Genomic DNA, 18,539 nt, shown 5'->3' on the forward strand with positions numbered 1-18,539 from the left:
GTCCGAATGCTGCAACGAAGATCCCACGTTCTGCAACTAAGACCTGGCGCAGCCGAAAAGAGGAAAAATAAAAGAAAACCTATTTCAACATAGCTTTTTCTGGCAGAAGAGCAGTCACAGAACCTTTCATATGTGAGTTACAGGGGGAGATTCTAATTCGTCCACCTTTCCCCTCCTCCCTCAGCTCCCTCTACCTTACATTATTTGCCTCGCCCCTGGCTGCCCTTCATTTAGCCTCTTTACAAACCTAAGAACTCTTGTTTATCACTTCTTTGCTCCCGATCTTCCAGATGTGGCACTCTCCTTTAACTGCAAACAACCACAAATTTTGTTTCAACATTACACACACGAGGAGGAAATAAGTTTGTTCAGGTTTAATTAGTCATCTAGTATTGTATATTTGGTTACCTTTCCTTTACTCCTAAGATAGTAGTCTCCCAGATGGCTAGATTAACTTCTTCCCCCCGTATCAAAAACTATTCCCATGTTTAGTCAGATTTTTACTCATTGAATCACTGGGTGAAATCAGGGGAGAGACAACTAAATGTAAAATGGGTAGTTTTTTTATTTATTTGTACTTATAAATGAACCAGCCAACTGGTAGTATTATGATGTGGACAAATCAAAACATCTTTCTACAAATACTAGAGTGGTGGAAAAAATTAGGGGTTGTAAGTAAAATAAGCAAAAAGGGGTAGAGGAAATCAGTGAAGCACATTGTAGCTTAACCCTTCACCTTAACAACTGAGGTTCTTAACAAGTAAAGCCTCCCCATCCCAGAAAATACGAATAATCCTTCATCACACATCTTTGTACTTTTGCTCCCTATTCTTGAGGTTAGGTTCTAGATCCTAAAGATATCCGAAAAATAGTATTATAACCTAGTTATCTATAGCTGCCAGTCATCTTTTATCATGTTGTCCGTAGAAGCCAATGCTTCTGAAACCTCTTCGATTAGACACCAATCATACACCCCCAAATTGACACAAAAGACACAATGAAAAGCAGCTTATCAAGGCAGAGAGAGACGTAATTGTAAAAGAAAAATTCTAGGGAAGTAATACAGTCACGGCTCAAATTGAGATTGAATAATACAGCCATCGTTACAAATCTTCAGGCGGTATGTTCAGAGAGTAATTTGGGAATAAATCCATGATTTGCTGTTGGGAATTGAAATACTTGGCAGTTTGCTGTATTATGTTATAGCTTTCCCCGGCAGTTTCCAAGGTGGCCTCCAGATCACTGACAGGAGAATTTTGCTGGTACTGGATCTGGGGCTGCAGGAATTCCTCAACATAGTTGTTGAATTGATTGTTCCAGGTCTGGTTATTCCAGGCTTGGGGGCACCAGGTCTGACTGTTCCAGCTCTGGTTGTTCCAGGACTGACTGTTCCAGCTCTGGTTGCTCCAAGTTGGGTTATTCCAGGTCTGGTTACCCCACATGGGCAGGTTTCCGGAAGAGTTCACCAAGCATCCTTGGTGGTACGAATAGAAGCCCGGGTATTCTGTAGTTGCTGGGCCCTTTTGAAAGAGAAGGATGGATTAATTGAAAAGGTACAAGGAAAATCAGAATTGTCTGAAGTTGGGATTGCATGCTTCAGCAATGGATACAAATCTATCTAAAAAGTCCTTGTTAGGAAAGAGCAGAAAAATAAGTTTCCTGTTACCTGAGTCACAATGTTGCTATTCCTGGGCCAGTTGTTTTTCTGCCACCTCTTACATTTCATTCTCTGGTTCTGGAACCAGGTCTTAACCTGCAGGGAAAAGGTAACAGGAAAACACAAAATACTAGTAATGCAGGATGTACTGGGATCAAAGAATATTAAGTTTTTTTTGTTTGCTTTTTCCGATAGCTACAACTATCTCAAACTCAGAACAAAATTTTAACTTCTAGAGTCCTTTCTTAAACCTTCAATCTGTGAGTGAATTTCAAGCCCCTCAAGTCAGTGGGCTACTTTATGTTTAATAAACCTAACCAGATAGAACAGAACATACCACAAGTCTGCTACTAACTAGGAAGTTCACATTTAAATGTCTACCCACGCCATTAGTCACAGTTAAAGGTAATTGGTTTGCAATGAAAAGCCCACCTCCATATAAGCACATTTACACTTAATGTGATAATGGTATTTTAATTCAGGAATTATGAAACATACCACAAGGAGGACAGCTGTTTAGAAAATATCAAATTATATTGCAGCACAGAATAAACTAAACTTTGCAGATGGTTTTGTAAACTCTGAGTTAGAAAATGAGATCAGAGAGGTAGAAGAATATATATATAAAATAAGATCATGGAATAGGACTTTCCAAGTATGGCGCCAGTAACTGAATAAAATGGCCAATAAATATATGAAAAATGATTAGCAGATAAAAACAAAACATACAATTTTAATTTTAATAAGAACAAGTGTTGCCTAGGGACTCTTCTAACTCGGAAGATAGGGGGGTATATTCTTCCTTTTTTTAAGGAAAATTGGAAACATTTTCACAATTCTGGTTTGTGCAACAAGGGAAGTGGTTAAATAAATTATGACACATTGGGGGAGGGGGTGGGGGAGGGATGGACTGGGAGTTTGGGATTAGCAGATGTAAACTGTTCCATGTAGGATGGATAAGCAAGGTCCTACTGTATAGCACAGGGAACTATACTCAATATCCTGTGATAAACCGTAATGGAAAAGAATATAAAGAAAAGAATGCCAAAAAAAATTGACACATTACCACAAAACACATTACAAAAAGTTCCATTTTCATATTAAAAGTTAACTTGTGGGCTTCCCTGGTGGCGCAGTGGTTGAGAGTCTGCTTGCCAATGCAGGGGACACGGGTTCGTGCCCGGGTCTGGGAAGATCCCACATGCTGCGGAGCAGCTGGGGCCCGTGAGCCATGGCCGCTGAGCCTGCACGTCCGGAGCCTGTGCTCCGCAGTGGGAGAGGCCACAGCAGTGAGAGGCGCCCGTGTACCGCAAAAAAAAAAAAAAAGTTAGCTTGTTTGTAGGGGTGCATAAACAGAGTACATAGAAATTAACCTTGTTTCTTATTTCTTGTTGTATCAAACAAGAAAACAACCATACCTGTTTGTAGCTAAGGTTCAGGATGTTGGAAAGTTCTTGCATTTGCTGGAGGCTGAGGTATTTCTGCCTCTGAAATCTGTCATTGAGCACACACAGCTGCGTCTGAGAGAACACGGTTCTGGTCTTCTGCTTCTTGACCAGGACCTTCTCTTCCTTCTTCTCTGTGCTCTTGTCTGCAGCCGTGGCCAGTAGTTTTACTCTGGGGCTTGTGGAAGAATCAGGACTGTCCTGAATAAGCACATCCATGGAGAAGGAAGGAAGAGGAGAGACTGTTGGGAACAAAATGACACTTTTCTCTAAAACTTCATATATTGAAAGTTTATTGTTTTCAAAGCACTGTTAAAGTCCTCAGAGCTAGATAATAAGTAATAACTTTATTTTTAAGCAATCCTGAACACTTTGCTAACCTTTGCACAAATGCCATTTTGCATGTCAGGGACATGGCTAATATGTATTGCTGGGAAGCGGAGGGGGACTCAAACCTCTTCTTTCTGCCAGTCAAAGCTCAGGAGCCCACACCCTGGCTGTTCTCAAAGGTCAGAATCATCATTTGACTCCCACCTTTATGTCCTTCCGCAACTTCCTTTATGTACCTTAATCATCACCTACTTAATTTTTTTGTTTTGGTGGAGCCGCGTGGCTTGGGGGAAATCTCAGTTCCCTGACCAAGGATTGAACATGGGCCACGGCAGTGAAAGCGATGAATCCTAACCACTAGACCACCAGGGAACTCCCACGTACTTAATTTTGAAACAGATGATCCGGGTTCTGGGGACCCTATAAAATCAAGTTTGCTGCCCGGTCTTAATACCAGGACTATCGGGAAATGTGAATTCTGATAAAGCTCCTGTTTCAACCCAGACTTTGTGATTTCATCTCCAAAATTATTCCTCCCTCATGGTTTTTTTGTTTGTTTTCGCAGTTGGACTAAGCTAATCATAGGTTGTTTTGGTGGTTTTTTGACTGAAGTATAGTTGCTGTACATTATATAAATACAGGTGTACAATATAGTGATTTACAATTTTTTAAGGTTATACTTCATTTATAGTTATTGTAAAATACTGGTCATATTCCCCGTGTTGTACAGTATATCTCACGGAGTTTCTTTCACTGATTAAAATGAGGTAACAGAAATAAAAAATTTAAAAACAAAATGAGGTAACATAAAAAAATTGTCTAGCACAGGGCCTGGCATATATTATTGACTTTGTAACTAAAAATTTATTTCCTGTATTACTTAGATTTATTTGCACAGACGTATACCCAGTGCTTAACTCTAATTCTACCCTAGTCGTGGAATAAATGGACAGCCTTTAAAAGGCAAAAGACTTCACAATTTCACAAGTAGATCTAAGAAGGAAAGTCCTCAGCTAATGACTAGAAATGGAGCATGTCTTAAAAATTATCTATACAGGGCTTCCCTGGTGGCGCAGTGGTTGAGAGTCCTCCTGCCGATGTAGGGGACTCGGGTTCGTGCCCCGGTCCGGGAAGATCCCACATGCCGCGGAGCGGCTGGGCCCGTGAGCCATGGCCGCTGAGCCTGCGCGTCCGGAGCCTGTGCTCTGCGACGGGAGGGGCCACAACAGTGAGAGGCCTGCGTACCGCAAAAAAAAAAAAAAAAAAAAAAAATTATCTATACAGACTTGCACTTGGCTTGCTAGGAGGACATGTCCATTGCTCATTCCCGAGCTATTTGTCTCACAATCCAGCGCTGTAGCTGTATTTTCAACATTTGAAATTATAAAAGGACATTAACACAAAATTTGGAAAAACAGGGTAACATTAAAATCCAGCACTCAAATATAAGTTATTTTGTTTACTTATGCCTTTCTCCACAACTTACTTCTATGGTAGTCATCATAAATGTAAACAGATTTTAAGCTATTTTATGCCATAAATGTTAAAAATAGCATGCCTGGGTAAAGGTTGGTCTAATGAAAACTGTTACAGTTTTCATTTGTAACAACTACTGCCAAACTGATTTCCAAAAAAGTTTGTACCGGCTTTACAATATCCCGAGCACCTCTCACACCCAAAATTACCAATTAGAAGCCTAAATATTAAGAGTATAGAATTCAAAGCCACACTGGATTTCAAATCTGAGCTCTCGCCCCTTTGTCGGTATATTAAACCTTTTGGAATCATCCACTGTAAAATGGGGTGAACACTTCCTCGGGATTTAGGAGACTTGAGCATAGCAGGTGCCTACAAACTCAGCTGCCCAATAACGTCCTCACATCCAGCGGTGAGGGGAAGAGCCAGACGCTACTGTTAGTAGAAAGGTAAAACATTTCCAAAAGGTGCGTTCCATATACGTTAAGATTTACACATCAGTTTATCGCATCACGTTTGCGCTTCCACAGTGCCTACACACGTAAGCTCTCAAATACACCGCGTACAGTTGAATGGCTGAGTCCTGTATCCCGCGTCTCTCCGTCCACAGCTCTTATCGCCCGGAACATTGGGGAAAGGGCATGACCCCATCAAGTTACCGTTGAAAAAGAGGTGTCGAGAGGATGAATAGATAATGACACCTGCTTATATTGATGGGCTCAAGAGGGAAACAGATAACCCTTAGCCTCTTTCCTTCTTTCCCTTTCCCTGAAGGAACTTAGCCTCTCAAGGATTTCGGTATTTTCTTACCAGTCTCCATGTCGTGGCTCTCAGCAGATGACATTTGCAAGGACACATAATTTTCTTCAGGCCCATAAATCTCAGGCACTGGTGAAGATTCCCTAGAATTGGATGCTTCGGGGCCACGCAGGCTTTGGGGACAAGCTGGGTCCACACTCATGTTGTTGAATTGAAGGAGAGGGAGAAAACCAAAGAGCTAGATAGATGGTAGGAAAAGTCCAGGCTTAAGAATCTAGGTAGAAGAGCTTAGAGAAAGGTGAAGATGTCCAGGTGTAAAAGTATTAAAAACATGGGATGAAGGGAAGTCACCTGTGTGATAACAGAAGCCTACCAGCCCAGTGTAGGAAAATGACAAAAAAATTTGTGGAGGCCCTAGACTTATAAGTAAGGCTCAGCCATACTTCGACCCGCCCCTCCTGGCAGCCCCACGCCCACACACACCCTTGCGAATTCCGAGTTAATCCTGTCTGCCAGCCTCACCAAGGCCATTGTAATGCAAAAGAGAGCTGCGGAGTAGCCTAGACTGGGTGGGGAACTGGAAAACTGGGACCTCGGAACCTGGAAACAAAATAAACCCAGCAGTGAAGTACTTCTAGGTTCACCCTGTTTCCACCTTTTAAAATCAAAGATGCACTTCCAGTTCCTGAGGCCCAGCTAAGGTGGTTGAAATTCCCACCAGGACAATTAATGCCCTTGACTTGAGACCCCTTAGGGTCTCAAAATCAGGCTAGTTATGCAGAAACTTCAACAAGCGCCCTTTTCCTCTTTGGTTCACTCTAAGGTCACAATAAAATACATACTGAATGTTAAGGCATCGGGTGATGTTAAAAAATAGTACTTGTTTTCAACTCCCACCTAAGTTCTTTCTTGTTTTTTTTAGCTTTCAGAAAAGCAAGCCTTTTCAGCAAGACAAAAGCCAGAGGAAAGAACCTGCGGACCTAGGACCCTGGGTGCCGGGTTAGTCATTATACATAAACCATTACTATGGAGGATTTTAAATTTGTTTTTATATACATATTACTGGATAGAATCTTGGCTCAGCCACTTTAATAAGTCTCAGTTTCCTCATCTATAAATAGGGGCAAAAGTACCTTCTCTGTGTTGTAAGAATCAAGGAAAGTAAAGTGCTAAATACTCATTTGACACATCAGTGATCTACAGACATGGTTGTTAATAGAAATTCTTTCAGGATCCTATATCCATGACCTCTAAATTTGAAATTACCTTTTTGTTGTGATTTTTATTTTAATCTAGAGAACGTGAAATCTAACATTGTGTGATAGAATGAAAGCACCACCTTCTTATTTTACCTGGGACATTACTGGACTCCTAGATATAAAATAATAAAATGTATTGACCTGTAAACGAACCCAATTGAAAACAGGGAGAAAAAAGAACGTTCTCTAGGCAGGTGATATTCCTGTAACGGACTTGCCAGAGCAAATGTGATAGGTTCATTTTAGAACCAGTGTTCGCCCTCCTGTCTATTCCTCCTTCCCAAGCAGTCATCTTCTTGTCTTTTTTCCCCTCTGGCTCTTTCTTTCTTTCTTTCTTTCTTTCTTTTTTACAGCTTTATTGGAGTATAATTGCTTTACAATGGTGTGTTAGTTTCTGCTTTATAACAAAGTGAATCAGTTATACATACACATATGTTCCCACATCTCTTCCCTCTTGCGTCTCCCTCCCTCCCACCCTCCCTATCCCACCCCTCCAGGCGGTCACAAAGCACCGAGCTGATCTCCCTGTGCTATGCGGCTGCCTCCCACTAGCTATCGATTTTACGTTTGGTAGTGTATATATGTTGGCGCTTTTTTTAATTAGCTTTTCCTTCTCTGGCTTGGCAATCCTGTAAGGCCCTTCAACCCCACTCCATCCTCATTCTCGTCGTCTTCTTCTTTTATTTTTTTTGGTTTGTTTTCCAAAGGAACAGTTTTTAATATTGGGTTCCAGCGCTAACATATTTATGGGCAGAAGTATAACAATCTATGGTTCTCAATTTTCCTCCCCATTCCCAAATTCAACATTCAGGAATTCTAAGATTTTTTTTTTCTTCTTTCCCAATCTCCTATCCCCAAAAGTAAACCCTTAGCAAATTCCAATTATATATTTTCCTAAGATACAGTTCTTGGCTAATCCTCCCATGCACTCTGCTGCTCTGGTCTCCACCTGCGGGCTTTGCTCCCACGTAAGCTGATTTTTGCTCATAATTCAAAGATGCCACCTTGCAAGCTCAGGAGTATTGCCAGGTCCACACAAGGGGATGAAATTCTATGTAATCTTTTCTTTGTCTTCTCAGACCATCATTCTGGAGGGGAAAAAGAGTTTGGAAGAGGGGACTCAAGGAGAGGGTGGGTGGAATACATTGTGCTTCAGGCAGATAGCCTCTGTCTCATTAGAAATAGAATATGATTTTTTTAAAAAAGGGAATGTGAGGGACTTCCCTGGAGGTCCAGTGGTTAAGACTCCACGCTTCCACTGCAGGGGGCATGGGCTCCATCCCTGGTCCAGGAACAAAGATCCCTCACGCCGCACTGCATGGCCAAAAAAGAAAAAAAAAAAAGGAATGTGAGGTGATGGATGTTAACTAAACTGATTGTGGTGATGATTTTGCTATATATATATATATATATATATATATATATATATATATATATAATTATTACTTTGTACACCTTGAACTAATACAACATTGTATGTCAATTACATCTCAATAAAATGGGGAAAATAAATTTAAAAGGGGGAAACTAGATTTCCTGGCTCTCAGTCAGCACTGTTTGGTAAATGGGGACAGTCAAGGACACCAAATACTTTGGTTTGCCTGCAGCTCTCTAAACTGCAGGTATGGGAAGTTTTGTTCTTTGCTGATGGGAGTCTTTGCATGAAAGCCTGAGACGAATTTACCCCATCCCCCCACCTGGGCCCCATTGTATCTCAGGTAAGAGCCTCCGGAGAGAAAGACCAAAGGGCAGGGGGCTGTTGGCTGGAAGGCAGGCTTACTACATTCTTTGTCCAGGAAAGCAATTTGAATAAGGCTGAGAATGCCTCGGAAGCTGTCAGAGACCCCGGGTTTGTCGGGGTGCTCTGGGTGGGTGGAGGAGGGGTGTGTTATAGGGGACTCGGGTCCAGAGCCTCAAGTGCAAAAAATGATTCAGTGAAGTCCGGATTGTAATTTGATTGTCCTAAGAGCAGCATCTGAGAAGAAGGAAGGAAAAAAGCTGAATATGAGAAAGCAGAAACATCTTACAGATATGATTTGCTCTTTATTTATGGATAAGAAATGCACTTTGGGCCACACAGTCTTTTAAGAGAGCGGGCGCTGCTAACTTCGCATTTGTCAAGGATAAGGGGGCGGTAGCAGTCATCACAAGTAGCAACACAGACTTTCACCGCCCCCCAGTTCTCAGGGGTATACAGCAAACATGTGGAATTATAAAATTTATTATGATTTATTACTGGTGGAATTATTGAATTTATTATTGATGGATCATTGCTTTTACTCTTCACCCCATCAGGTAAACTTGAGTTTCTTGTCGATATACATATACACATGTGTGTATATATTTTAGTGATATAACAAACATTGATGGGCCAGGAAATATTTATTTGTCACTGGGTCAACTAATAGTAAAAGAGTGCCTAGCGCGTGCCTGAGAGGAAAAAAATGAATAAATGTCATCTCTACTTCTGAGGAGCTAACAGTTTCGTAGAGTAGTCAAAATAGACCAAAAAGACAATTACAATGTTGTGCAATAAGTATTGAAAACCAACCAACCAAACAAACAAACAAATGCCAGGAGGTATTCAAGAGATGCTAAGGGAGAATAAACAAGGAAGATGGGAGTAGGGGAAGGGAGCCAGGGAAGACTTCTTGGAAGATCTTAACTTGAGCTGAGATAGAAAAATGTTGAGAGGATAAGGAAGGGAATTCCAGAAAATGAACAATTTGGGCAAAGGCATTAGAGAAAATGATGGGTTTCAATACTGTCACTTAACATGGCTCGAAGGCAGGGTTCAGTGGAAGGGATTGTGAGAGAAAATGACAGAACTCATCTATAGTGAGCTCTTGCTGCATATAAGGCACTGTTGTGTCAGTGTTGTAGCCACATTAATTAGCATCTAGCCCAGGGTCTGATATGTAGTATGTTTGAGCTTTGTGCTTTTAATAAATAAATACATACAGATGGAGATGTTTAATAAGTCCTTGGAAATTAGAGTTGAGAGACCTAAGAGGTAAACAGTGACCACAGGAATAGTAAAAAAACAAAAACAAAAAACTAAGCTTTGAATTAAATCTCTTCCCCTCATTAGTTTACACTTTCCTGGTGTTCCTTTTACTAACCTGGTGGTTCTCTGTCTCCTTTCTGGTTCTTCCTCACCCCTATATCTAAAAATTAGAGTGTACCCAAGTTTAGTTCTCAAACCTCTACCTTGGTGATCTCAGCCTATCTTATGACTTTTATTTTATTTTATTTGGCCACGAGGCTTGCAGGATCTTAGTTCCCTGACCAGGGATTGAACCCTTGCCCTCCGCAGTGAAAGCGCAGAGTCCTAACCACTGGACCACCAGGAAATTCTATCTTATGCCTTTAAATACCATCTACCAATATAGGCTTTTGTCTTTCACATGTATGTCTTTACCCCAGACCTATTTCCCAAACTCAAGTCTCTATCCAACTGCCTACTTAACATCTCCACTTGAATTTCTAGTAGGCATCACAAAATTAATATTTCCCAAACCAAACTCTCAGGGTTTCTCTTTACACAGGCTCCTCCTCTAGTCTTTTCCATCTCAGTGTATGACAATTCCATCCTTCTAGTCACTCAGGGCAAAATCCTAAAGGCATCTTTGTTGATTAATGCCATCAAAATATAGAAGAATCTAATTGCTTCTTTCTTTTAATTTTTTTTTCTCCCCATGTTTCCTTTTTCCACTGTTTGAGAGAGGTTTTTTCCCCCGTACGCGGGCCTCTCACTGTTGTGGCCTCTCCCGTTGCGGAGCACAGGCTCCCGACGCGCAGGCTCAGCGGCCATGGCTCACAGGCCCAGCCGCTCCGCAGCATGTGGGATCTTCCCGGACCAGGGCACGGACCTGTGTTCCCTGCATCGGCAGGCGGACTCTCAACCACTGCACCACCAGGGAAGCCCATTGAGAGAGTTTTTGATCATCACATGCACTAGGGCATAGAACATCAGCAGAGTAGCGAGAAATGGTTATTTCTTATAAAGAACATGCATTTATTTTGTTACTGCCTGCGTCACAGGAGAGCTGGGGGCTTGAATTACCTGCGTTCTCTGGCAAAAGAGTAAGCTCACATTGGCGTGTGTGCTAGCCCCAGCTGCACTTGACCTTTTCTAAGTATCTCCAAGGCTACAGCCCTCCCCAAACCACCATGTATCGCTTGGATTATTCCAGTAGCCTCCCAGCTAGTCTTCCTGTTTGCACCCTAGCCTTCAGGCTATAATCTAGTCACCACATATTGGCCAGAATGTTTTTTTTTTAAAGACATGTCACACATTGCCCACAGTCCTCCTTTAGTTTTCTCACATTCAGAGTAACAAGTCAATATACTGAATTACAGAAGCCCTCTTCTGGCCTTGTACTTGACCTCCGTCTCGTGTCCTTGTGTTCTCCCTCATCCCCACAAAACTGGCCTCCCTCTCCTGATACTGGAACAAACCAGGAAACCTCCAGAATTAGGGCTTTTGCCCCGATCAGTTCCTCCCCCAGAATTATAACCAGCTTGATCTCTCCCTTCCTTAAATCTTTAATTTTCCATTCTCAATTCCCCACCCTATCCTCCACTTGACTTATCTTCATAGTACTTATCATCATCTTGCATAATGTATATTCTATCTATCTGTCTATCTTCTATCTATCTGTCATCATCTATTTCCCACCACCACTGAAATATAAATTCTGTGAGGGCAGCTATTTCCAGTCCTAGAAGAGTGTGGTCCATAGGCCAGCATCATCAGCATCTCTTGGGAGTTGTTAGGGACGTAAACGGATGGGCGTTACGTCAGAATTGCTGAATAGGAATCTCTGGTAGGGGTGACTGGGAATCTTTGTTTAAAAAGTTCTCCAGGCTTCCCTGGTGGCGCAGTGGTTGAGAGTCCGCCTGCCGATGCAGGGGACACGGGTTCATGCCCCGGTCCGGGAAGATCCCACATGCCGCGGAGCGGCTGGGCCCAGTGAGCCATGGCCGCTGAGCCTGCGCGTCCAGAGCCTGTGCTCCGCGGCGGGAGGGGCCATGGCAGTGAGAGGCCCGCGCACCGCAAAAAAAAAAAAAAAGTTCTCCAGGTGAATCTTCGGCAAGCTGTTGTTTGAGAAGGACTGTTAATAGAACTGTAATAGGCAATAGTAGATGCTCTCGATCATTGTTTGTTAATGAAGGAATGGGTTTAAAAAGATCTAGGACTTTGTAAGTAAATAGAGGGTAGGAGCCATTTCCTAACATTTAAATATTAAATTGCACTTCAATGTGATATTCAAAATAACCCTTAAAAAACAACAATGCTCTTTGCCTCAGGTTCCCTAAACTGAATTCAATGACCTTGGAACTCTTGGAAAAGAGCTGACTTTTAATTTGCAACAAATAATCCTTCTGGCTCCTCTGGGAGATTACTCTTAAATTACTTGTGTTGTAAAAATGAACCATACAACCACCAAAACTGCTGGTTTAGAGATTACAAATGGAATTACACAGTATACTCTCCACTTACTTTGCGTGTTATAAGAGCACAAACACACCTTTTTTTTCCCCCCAAAAGAAGCTTTTTACCTAGTAGACAATGTGATAAACCCTCAAAATGTATCTATCATCCCGCTTAAGTAAATTACTCATGCCCAATTTTGTTTTAGTGACCTTGCCATGAGTACAACTTTGGAAGTCCAATAAAAGATTCACTTAACAGGAAAATATGTGAGACATCATCATAAAAGATTCAACTAACAGGAAAATATGTGACACATCGTTGACTCCTTTTTCCAGCGTCTGAAACTTCATGTAGTTAAGAATAACTCTGTCATGATCAATTCATTTCCTAACACTTCACCAGTCTGTCCCCTGGATGTTCTGTACCACGCGCTTTACCCTCTTTCAGGCATCATCTGTTGCCCAGACCTCCAGTTCACCTTCCACAGGTTAACTCCGGAGCACCCACTGTGCTCCAGAATGATTTACCTTCAGTTCAACCATATTATCCCTCTGCTTAAGTCTTCTCTGAATAAGCTCACAGCCTGCTCTCTGCCTGCCTCTCAAGCCAATTTCAAGCTTTGGCAAGTTGCTCGACCCAAGCAAACCCTCTGTCCTGAATGCTTCTCTCCCCTCTCTTTGGTTGGTTCATTTTTAGTCTTTCAAGACTCAGATCAGGTGTCACCTGCTGTAGTCTCCCTTCTCCAGTGACTTAGGTGCTTCTCTCTGCACCTAACTCCTCCCACGGCAGCTGTCACTTTGCACTTTAGGGATAGTTTTTTTTTATTTGGATTCTGGCTGGAATAATAACTCCTTGAGAGCCTGGTTTGTTACTATAACCCTAGTGCAATGCTAGTCAAAGAATGGTTCCGCTTTCTGACCACATCAGTGTCGTCTGGGAGCTTGTCAGAAATGCAAATTCTTGGGCTGGGTGCTACCCCAGATTTACTGAATCAGAGTCTGGGAGTGGAGCCCAGGAAACTGTCTTTTAAGAATCTCTGATTCTTGTGTGCCCTAAAATTTGAGGAACACTGGTTTAGAATACAGTGCTTGGCAGTAGGGAAAAAAATCTCATGCATATTTATTAAGTTAATAAATCAGCTCCAGTGGCTAAAACACTGATATTCAGAAAATTGGAAAATTACAAGAACTCTCAAAAAACAAAAAACCCCCAAATTTCTTCCTTGTGGTTCTGATTTGGATTCGTCAGATCTTACTCTAACTAAAGGCTTTTGATATGCAAGGACTAAATTACTCTGTATCCCAAATTCTAACGTCTCCTAGTGGCGAGTTCGGAAGGGGAAACCATCATCAAATCACATTGTCAGAATCCTGACCCTGTGCAACGCTATTGACACCACAGCATCACTCCCTTCCCCACCCTACCCTCAGGGGATCCTTGACCCCAAGGAAAAATGGATTTTTTTTTCACCCCCATAAGGTCGAGCCCCCAGGGAAGGGAGGACCCTCTAGGAATGTCTACCAAAGTTTAGCAAATGTATACAGTTGCTCTGGAACCAGGTGATACTATTGGCCCAGAAGAGAATAAGCTTCCCAGTTTCTCAGTAGGTGTTAGAGAATGAGGAAGGAGAAGTTTAAAAAGTAGGCGATTGTGGAGGAGTTTGAGGAGGGTGATGGTGATGCTGGTGATGCTGGTGGGGGTGGAATAAGGGAAACAATCCGGCACCTTAGTTGTTCCTCTAGTTGACTGGTGTTGGGATGAAATAAAGCTGTTAAACCCTAACAATACTGCATCCAAATATTGTACTTAGAATACTTCAGGACACCAGAGTATTCCAATATTATAAAGAAGTGACAGGAAGAGGGAACAGGAGGTTCCTGCCCCCCGGGAGTAAATAAGTTCACCTCAAGAGAGAAGTCAGAGCTAGGGCAAATTAGCAGGGTGTTGAAAAAGAAATTCAAATTTAAGGAAGGATTCTTTTTTTAAGCATTTTTTATTGACATATAGTTAATTTACTATGTTGTGTTAGTTTCAGGTGTACAACAAAATGATTCAGTTACACATATTTATATATATATTCTTTTTCAGGTTCTTTTCCATTATAGGTTATTACAAGATATTGAGTATAGTTCCCTATGCTATACAGTAGGTCCTTGTTGTTTTATCTATTTTATATATAGTAGTGTATATATGTTAATCCCAAACTCTTAATTTATCTTCCCATGCCCCTGCTGTCCTGTTTGGTAACCATAAGTTTGTTTTCTGTCTGTGGGTCTGTTTCTGTTTGGTAAATGAGTTCATTTGTGTCATTTTTTAGATTCCACATATAAGTGATATCATATGGTAACATTCCTTTTTAAATTCCGATTGAGAAATAATGTACAGTGAAGTGACCAAATCTCAAGTTGCACAGCATAATGAATTTTCACTGACGCATAGAACTCAAGTAACAACCACCCAGATGAAGAGAGAAGGCATTTCCTGCACCCCAGCGGGCCAGCGTGCATTTTTGTTAGAGGCCCAGGAATCTCCAAATCCAAGTTCCTTAGACCTTTGTCAGATTCTTTTGTGTTTCAGACACAGCCTGAATTTGAATCCCCTTTCCACCCACTGGTTATGTAACCAGTAGTTTCACATTTCTATGCCTCAGTTTCTTTCATGTACATAAAAAATAAATGACATAATACGTACCAACTCATCAGAAAGGTATGTTGGGGCCCAGGGTGGGCTGCCCCCAAATGCGCCTCAACGGCATATTGATTATTTTGCATTAAACTTACCTAAGACACGATCAATGCAAGAAGGACACTCTGACCCTCCCCTCTGTCTCCCTGAAAGCAAGAAATAAATCTCTCATGTGAAGGGTGCACTCCCCACAAATGCAGGTAGAAGTCCACTGCCATCCTCAGAAATAGGGGATTCTGACCAAGAAGCCGGTGTAAGCAAACCTTGTTACTTTTGTTTTTAATTTTTAAATTAAATTAATTTATTTATACAGCAGGTTCTTATTAGTTATCCATTTTATACATATTAGTGTATATATGTCAATCCCAATCTCCCAATTCATCCCACCACCACCACCCCCGAACCTTGTTACTTCTTTAATTTACTACCCCAATTCCAAACTATGTTTAGATTTTTCTCTAATTTAGCTCCCAAAGTCTGAGTTTCTTGGTCCTGTCAATTCTTCACAAATCTATTGTTTCTTTGTTTAAAAAGTATAAAAGCTGCTTGCTTTGGCCACTTCTTAGGTCCTATTTCTATGAGACCTCCATGCTCACTATTAAGATTTCTTTCTTTTTCTAAAATAAGAATTTTTAGTCCAGCCACGAGAACTCAAGAGGGTTAGAGGGGGAAATTTCCCAACAGGTACATGGCATGTTGTAAGTGCTCAGTAAGTGTTAGCTATTATTATTTTCTCTATGTATGCTACATTTTGGGAAATCCATGAATTCATTCACTCAACAAATACTTATGAAGCATCTCTGAAGTGTCAGATGCTGGAAGAAAGAAATAGAGTATGCATGCTTCCCAGTACCAACGTTTTTATAGTGTAATATGAAGAAGCCATGCAGACAAATGAGTGTATTAAAGTGTTACTGGATTAAGCTGGATTAAAGTGTTACTGCATTAAAGTGTTACTGGAACTGTGGTATAAATATGTGTGAGACAGGCAGGAGTACAAAGGAGGGACGTCTCTTGGAGGGACAAGATTTCAGAATATCATAAAAGTGGTACTTGAATTCAAGCTTGGTAGGTGAGCAGGGAGTAAGAGAAAAGACAGCAAGCACGAAAAAGCCTGACATCTACTGGGGACTAAGCAGAGTTTGGTGCAAGTATGGACAGAGGTGATGCTACAATTAGTGTACAGATAAGAGTGAGATTATACAAGCCTATGTCATGTTAAAGAGTTTGGATCTTATTCTTTTATATATTTATTTATTTATTTTTGGCTGCGTTGTGTCTTCATTGCTGCGCGTGGGTTTTCCCTAGTTGCGGCGAGCGGGGGGCTACTCTGTTGCGGTTGCGCAGGCTTCTTATTGCCGTGGTTTCTCTTGTTGTGGAGCACGGCCTCTAGGTGCACGGGCTTCAGTAGTTGCAGCACGCAGGCTCAGTAGTTGTGGCTCGCGGGCTTTAGAGCGCAGACTCAGTAGTTGTGGCACACAGGCTTAGTTGTTCTGCGGCAGGTGAGATCTTCCCAGACCAGGGATCGAACCTGTGTCCCCTGCATTGGCAGGTGGATTCTTAACCACTGCGCCACCAGGGAAGTCCCCAGTCATTCAATTTTGAATTACAAGCAGAGAAGTAATTAAATTTTAGATATGTTTATTTTTTTGAGGAATATATTACACAAATTTATTTATAATGCATTTTTTTTGGAGTATAGTTGATTTATAATGTGTTAGTTTCAGGTGCACAGCAAAGTGAATCAGTTATACATATACATATGTCCACTCTTTTTTAGATTCTTTTCCCATAGAGGCCATTACAGAGTACTGAGCAGAGTTCCCTGTGCTATACAGTAGGTCCTTATTAGTTATCTATTTTATATATAGTAGTGTGTATGTGTCAATCCCAATCTCCCAATTTATCCCTCTCCCCACCCCCTGTAACCATAAGTTTGCTTTCTACATCTGTGACTCTATTTCTGTTTTGTAAATAAGTTCATTTGTTCTTTTTTTTTTTTTTTAGATTCCACATATAAGTGATATCATATGGTATTTGTCTTTCTCTGTCTGACTTACTTCACTCAGTATGACAACCTCTAAGTCCATCCGTGTTGCTGCAAATGGCATTATTTTGTTCTCCAGGTATATTTAGACTGATGTACCTGAAATACATCTAGATGTTGTTTGGATAAGGGATGAAACTCTTGAGAGAGGTCTCATCTCATAGAGATTAGTGTGTTCATAGTGTTCCACTGGTAGTTGAAGCTGTGAAATCAACCAGAGTGAACAGGTAGAACAGGGCTGTAAACTCAGACATCTTAGGGACCAAGCAGACAGGGTGTAAGAAAAAATTTGATAGCGAAAACTTGACAGAGATTTGAGTGTTAAAAATAACTCACTTTCCCCTTAATTTTTATATAATGGCAAAATAAACATTTCAATAGCAAAGATATTTGGCAAATTTCTCTTGGATTGGAGGGGAGATAGGGAGTCCAGGAGACAACAGGGTGTAGTGGGGAGTAGAATGATGTCAGGGACAGAGGTTATGGATGGGCTTAGCAACATGGGCTTCCATCCACCAAGACTGACTTGGCTGTAGCCACTGCTCTGTGCCCCATCTGCCAGCAGCAAAGGCCAATACTTTGTCCCCAGTATGGCACCGTTCCCCGGGGTGGGTGGTCAGCCATCTACCTGGTGGCAGGTTGAGTACCTTGGACCACTTCTGTTTTGGAAGAGACAGCACTTTGTTCTTATTGGAATAGACACTTAACTCTGGATATGGGTCTACCTTCCTTGTATGCAACGATTCTTCCAAAACTATCATCTGTGGACCTATAGAATGCATTATGCACCATCATGGTATCTACACAGCATTGCTTCTGTCTGAGGATCTCACTTCATTGCAGATGAAGTGCTACAGTGAGCCCAGGCTTATGGAATTGACTGAACTCACAATGCTTCCCATCATCCTAAAGTAGTTGGCTTGATATTACTACTGTAGGGGGAACAGCCTCGGGACTTCCCTGATGGTCCAGTGGTCAAGACTTTGCTCTTCTACTGCAGGGGGCACAGGTTCGATCCCTGATCGGGGAACTAAGATCCCACATGCCACGTGGTGTGGCCAGAAAAAAAGGGGGGGGGGGTTAGAAGACCTAGTTATAGTGCCAGCTAGGTGGCAGTACCTTTCAGGTCTGGGGCAACGTCATCCTCCAGGAGGGCTGTATGTGCTCTAAATGGCATCCAATACATGGTAATGTTTCTCCTGTAGCCAGGATTTACAAGTCCAGGAATCCAGGGGTTAGAAATGGGAGTGGCATCACCTACTCTTATCATATTGATACACTAGCAAAATTTTTGCTTCCAGTCACCAAGACCTTATGCTCTGCTGATCTAGAAGTCATGCCCTGTGGTTAAAGTCAATAGAAAACTACAACAGCCCAAGCTAAACAGGACTACTACTGGCCCAGACTCTTCTTCAGGAATGAAAGTTTGAGTCATTCCATT

At 41.7% G+C, this 18,539-nt stretch overlaps 1 protein-coding gene and 1 non-coding gene across 3 annotated transcripts; one reads left to right on the plus strand and one right to left on the minus strand.

The window, feature by feature from the left end:
- Positions 1-959: 959 nt before the first annotated feature.
- Positions 960-6,014, minus strand: NANOG (Nanog homeobox). 2 transcript variants are annotated; one of them, XM_012536462.3, is made up of 4 exons: positions 5,719-6,014; positions 3,076-3,344; positions 1,671-1,753; positions 960-1,479 (listed from the first exon to the last, which is right to left on the minus strand). In XM_012536462.3, the coding sequence occupies exons 1-4, from the start codon at positions 5,867-5,869 to the stop codon at positions 1,104-1,106; spliced, it is 879 nt and encodes a 292-aa protein (XP_012391916.1). In that variant the 5' UTR covers positions 5,870-6,014; the 3' UTR covers positions 960-1,103. The 2 variants fall into 2 exon arrangements, with proteins under 2 accessions (XP_012391916.1, XP_004279145.1); XM_004279097.3 differs by having other exon boundaries at positions 960-1,520; positions 1,667-1,753.
- A 12,041-nt stretch (positions 6,015-18,055) lies between these two features.
- TRNAR-UCU (transfer RNA arginine (anticodon UCU)) lies at positions 18,056-18,128 on the plus strand. The gene has a single exon. It is a non-coding gene; the product is annotated as a tRNA-Arg (tRNA).
- Positions 18,129-18,539: the final 411 nt, after the last annotated feature.

The sequence above is a fragment of the Orcinus orca genome, chromosome 11 (assembly GCF_937001465.1).
Source record: "Orcinus orca chromosome 11, mOrcOrc1.1, whole genome shotgun sequence".
NCBI classification, from domain to species: domain Eukaryota; kingdom Metazoa; phylum Chordata; class Mammalia; order Artiodactyla; family Delphinidae; genus Orcinus; species Orcinus orca.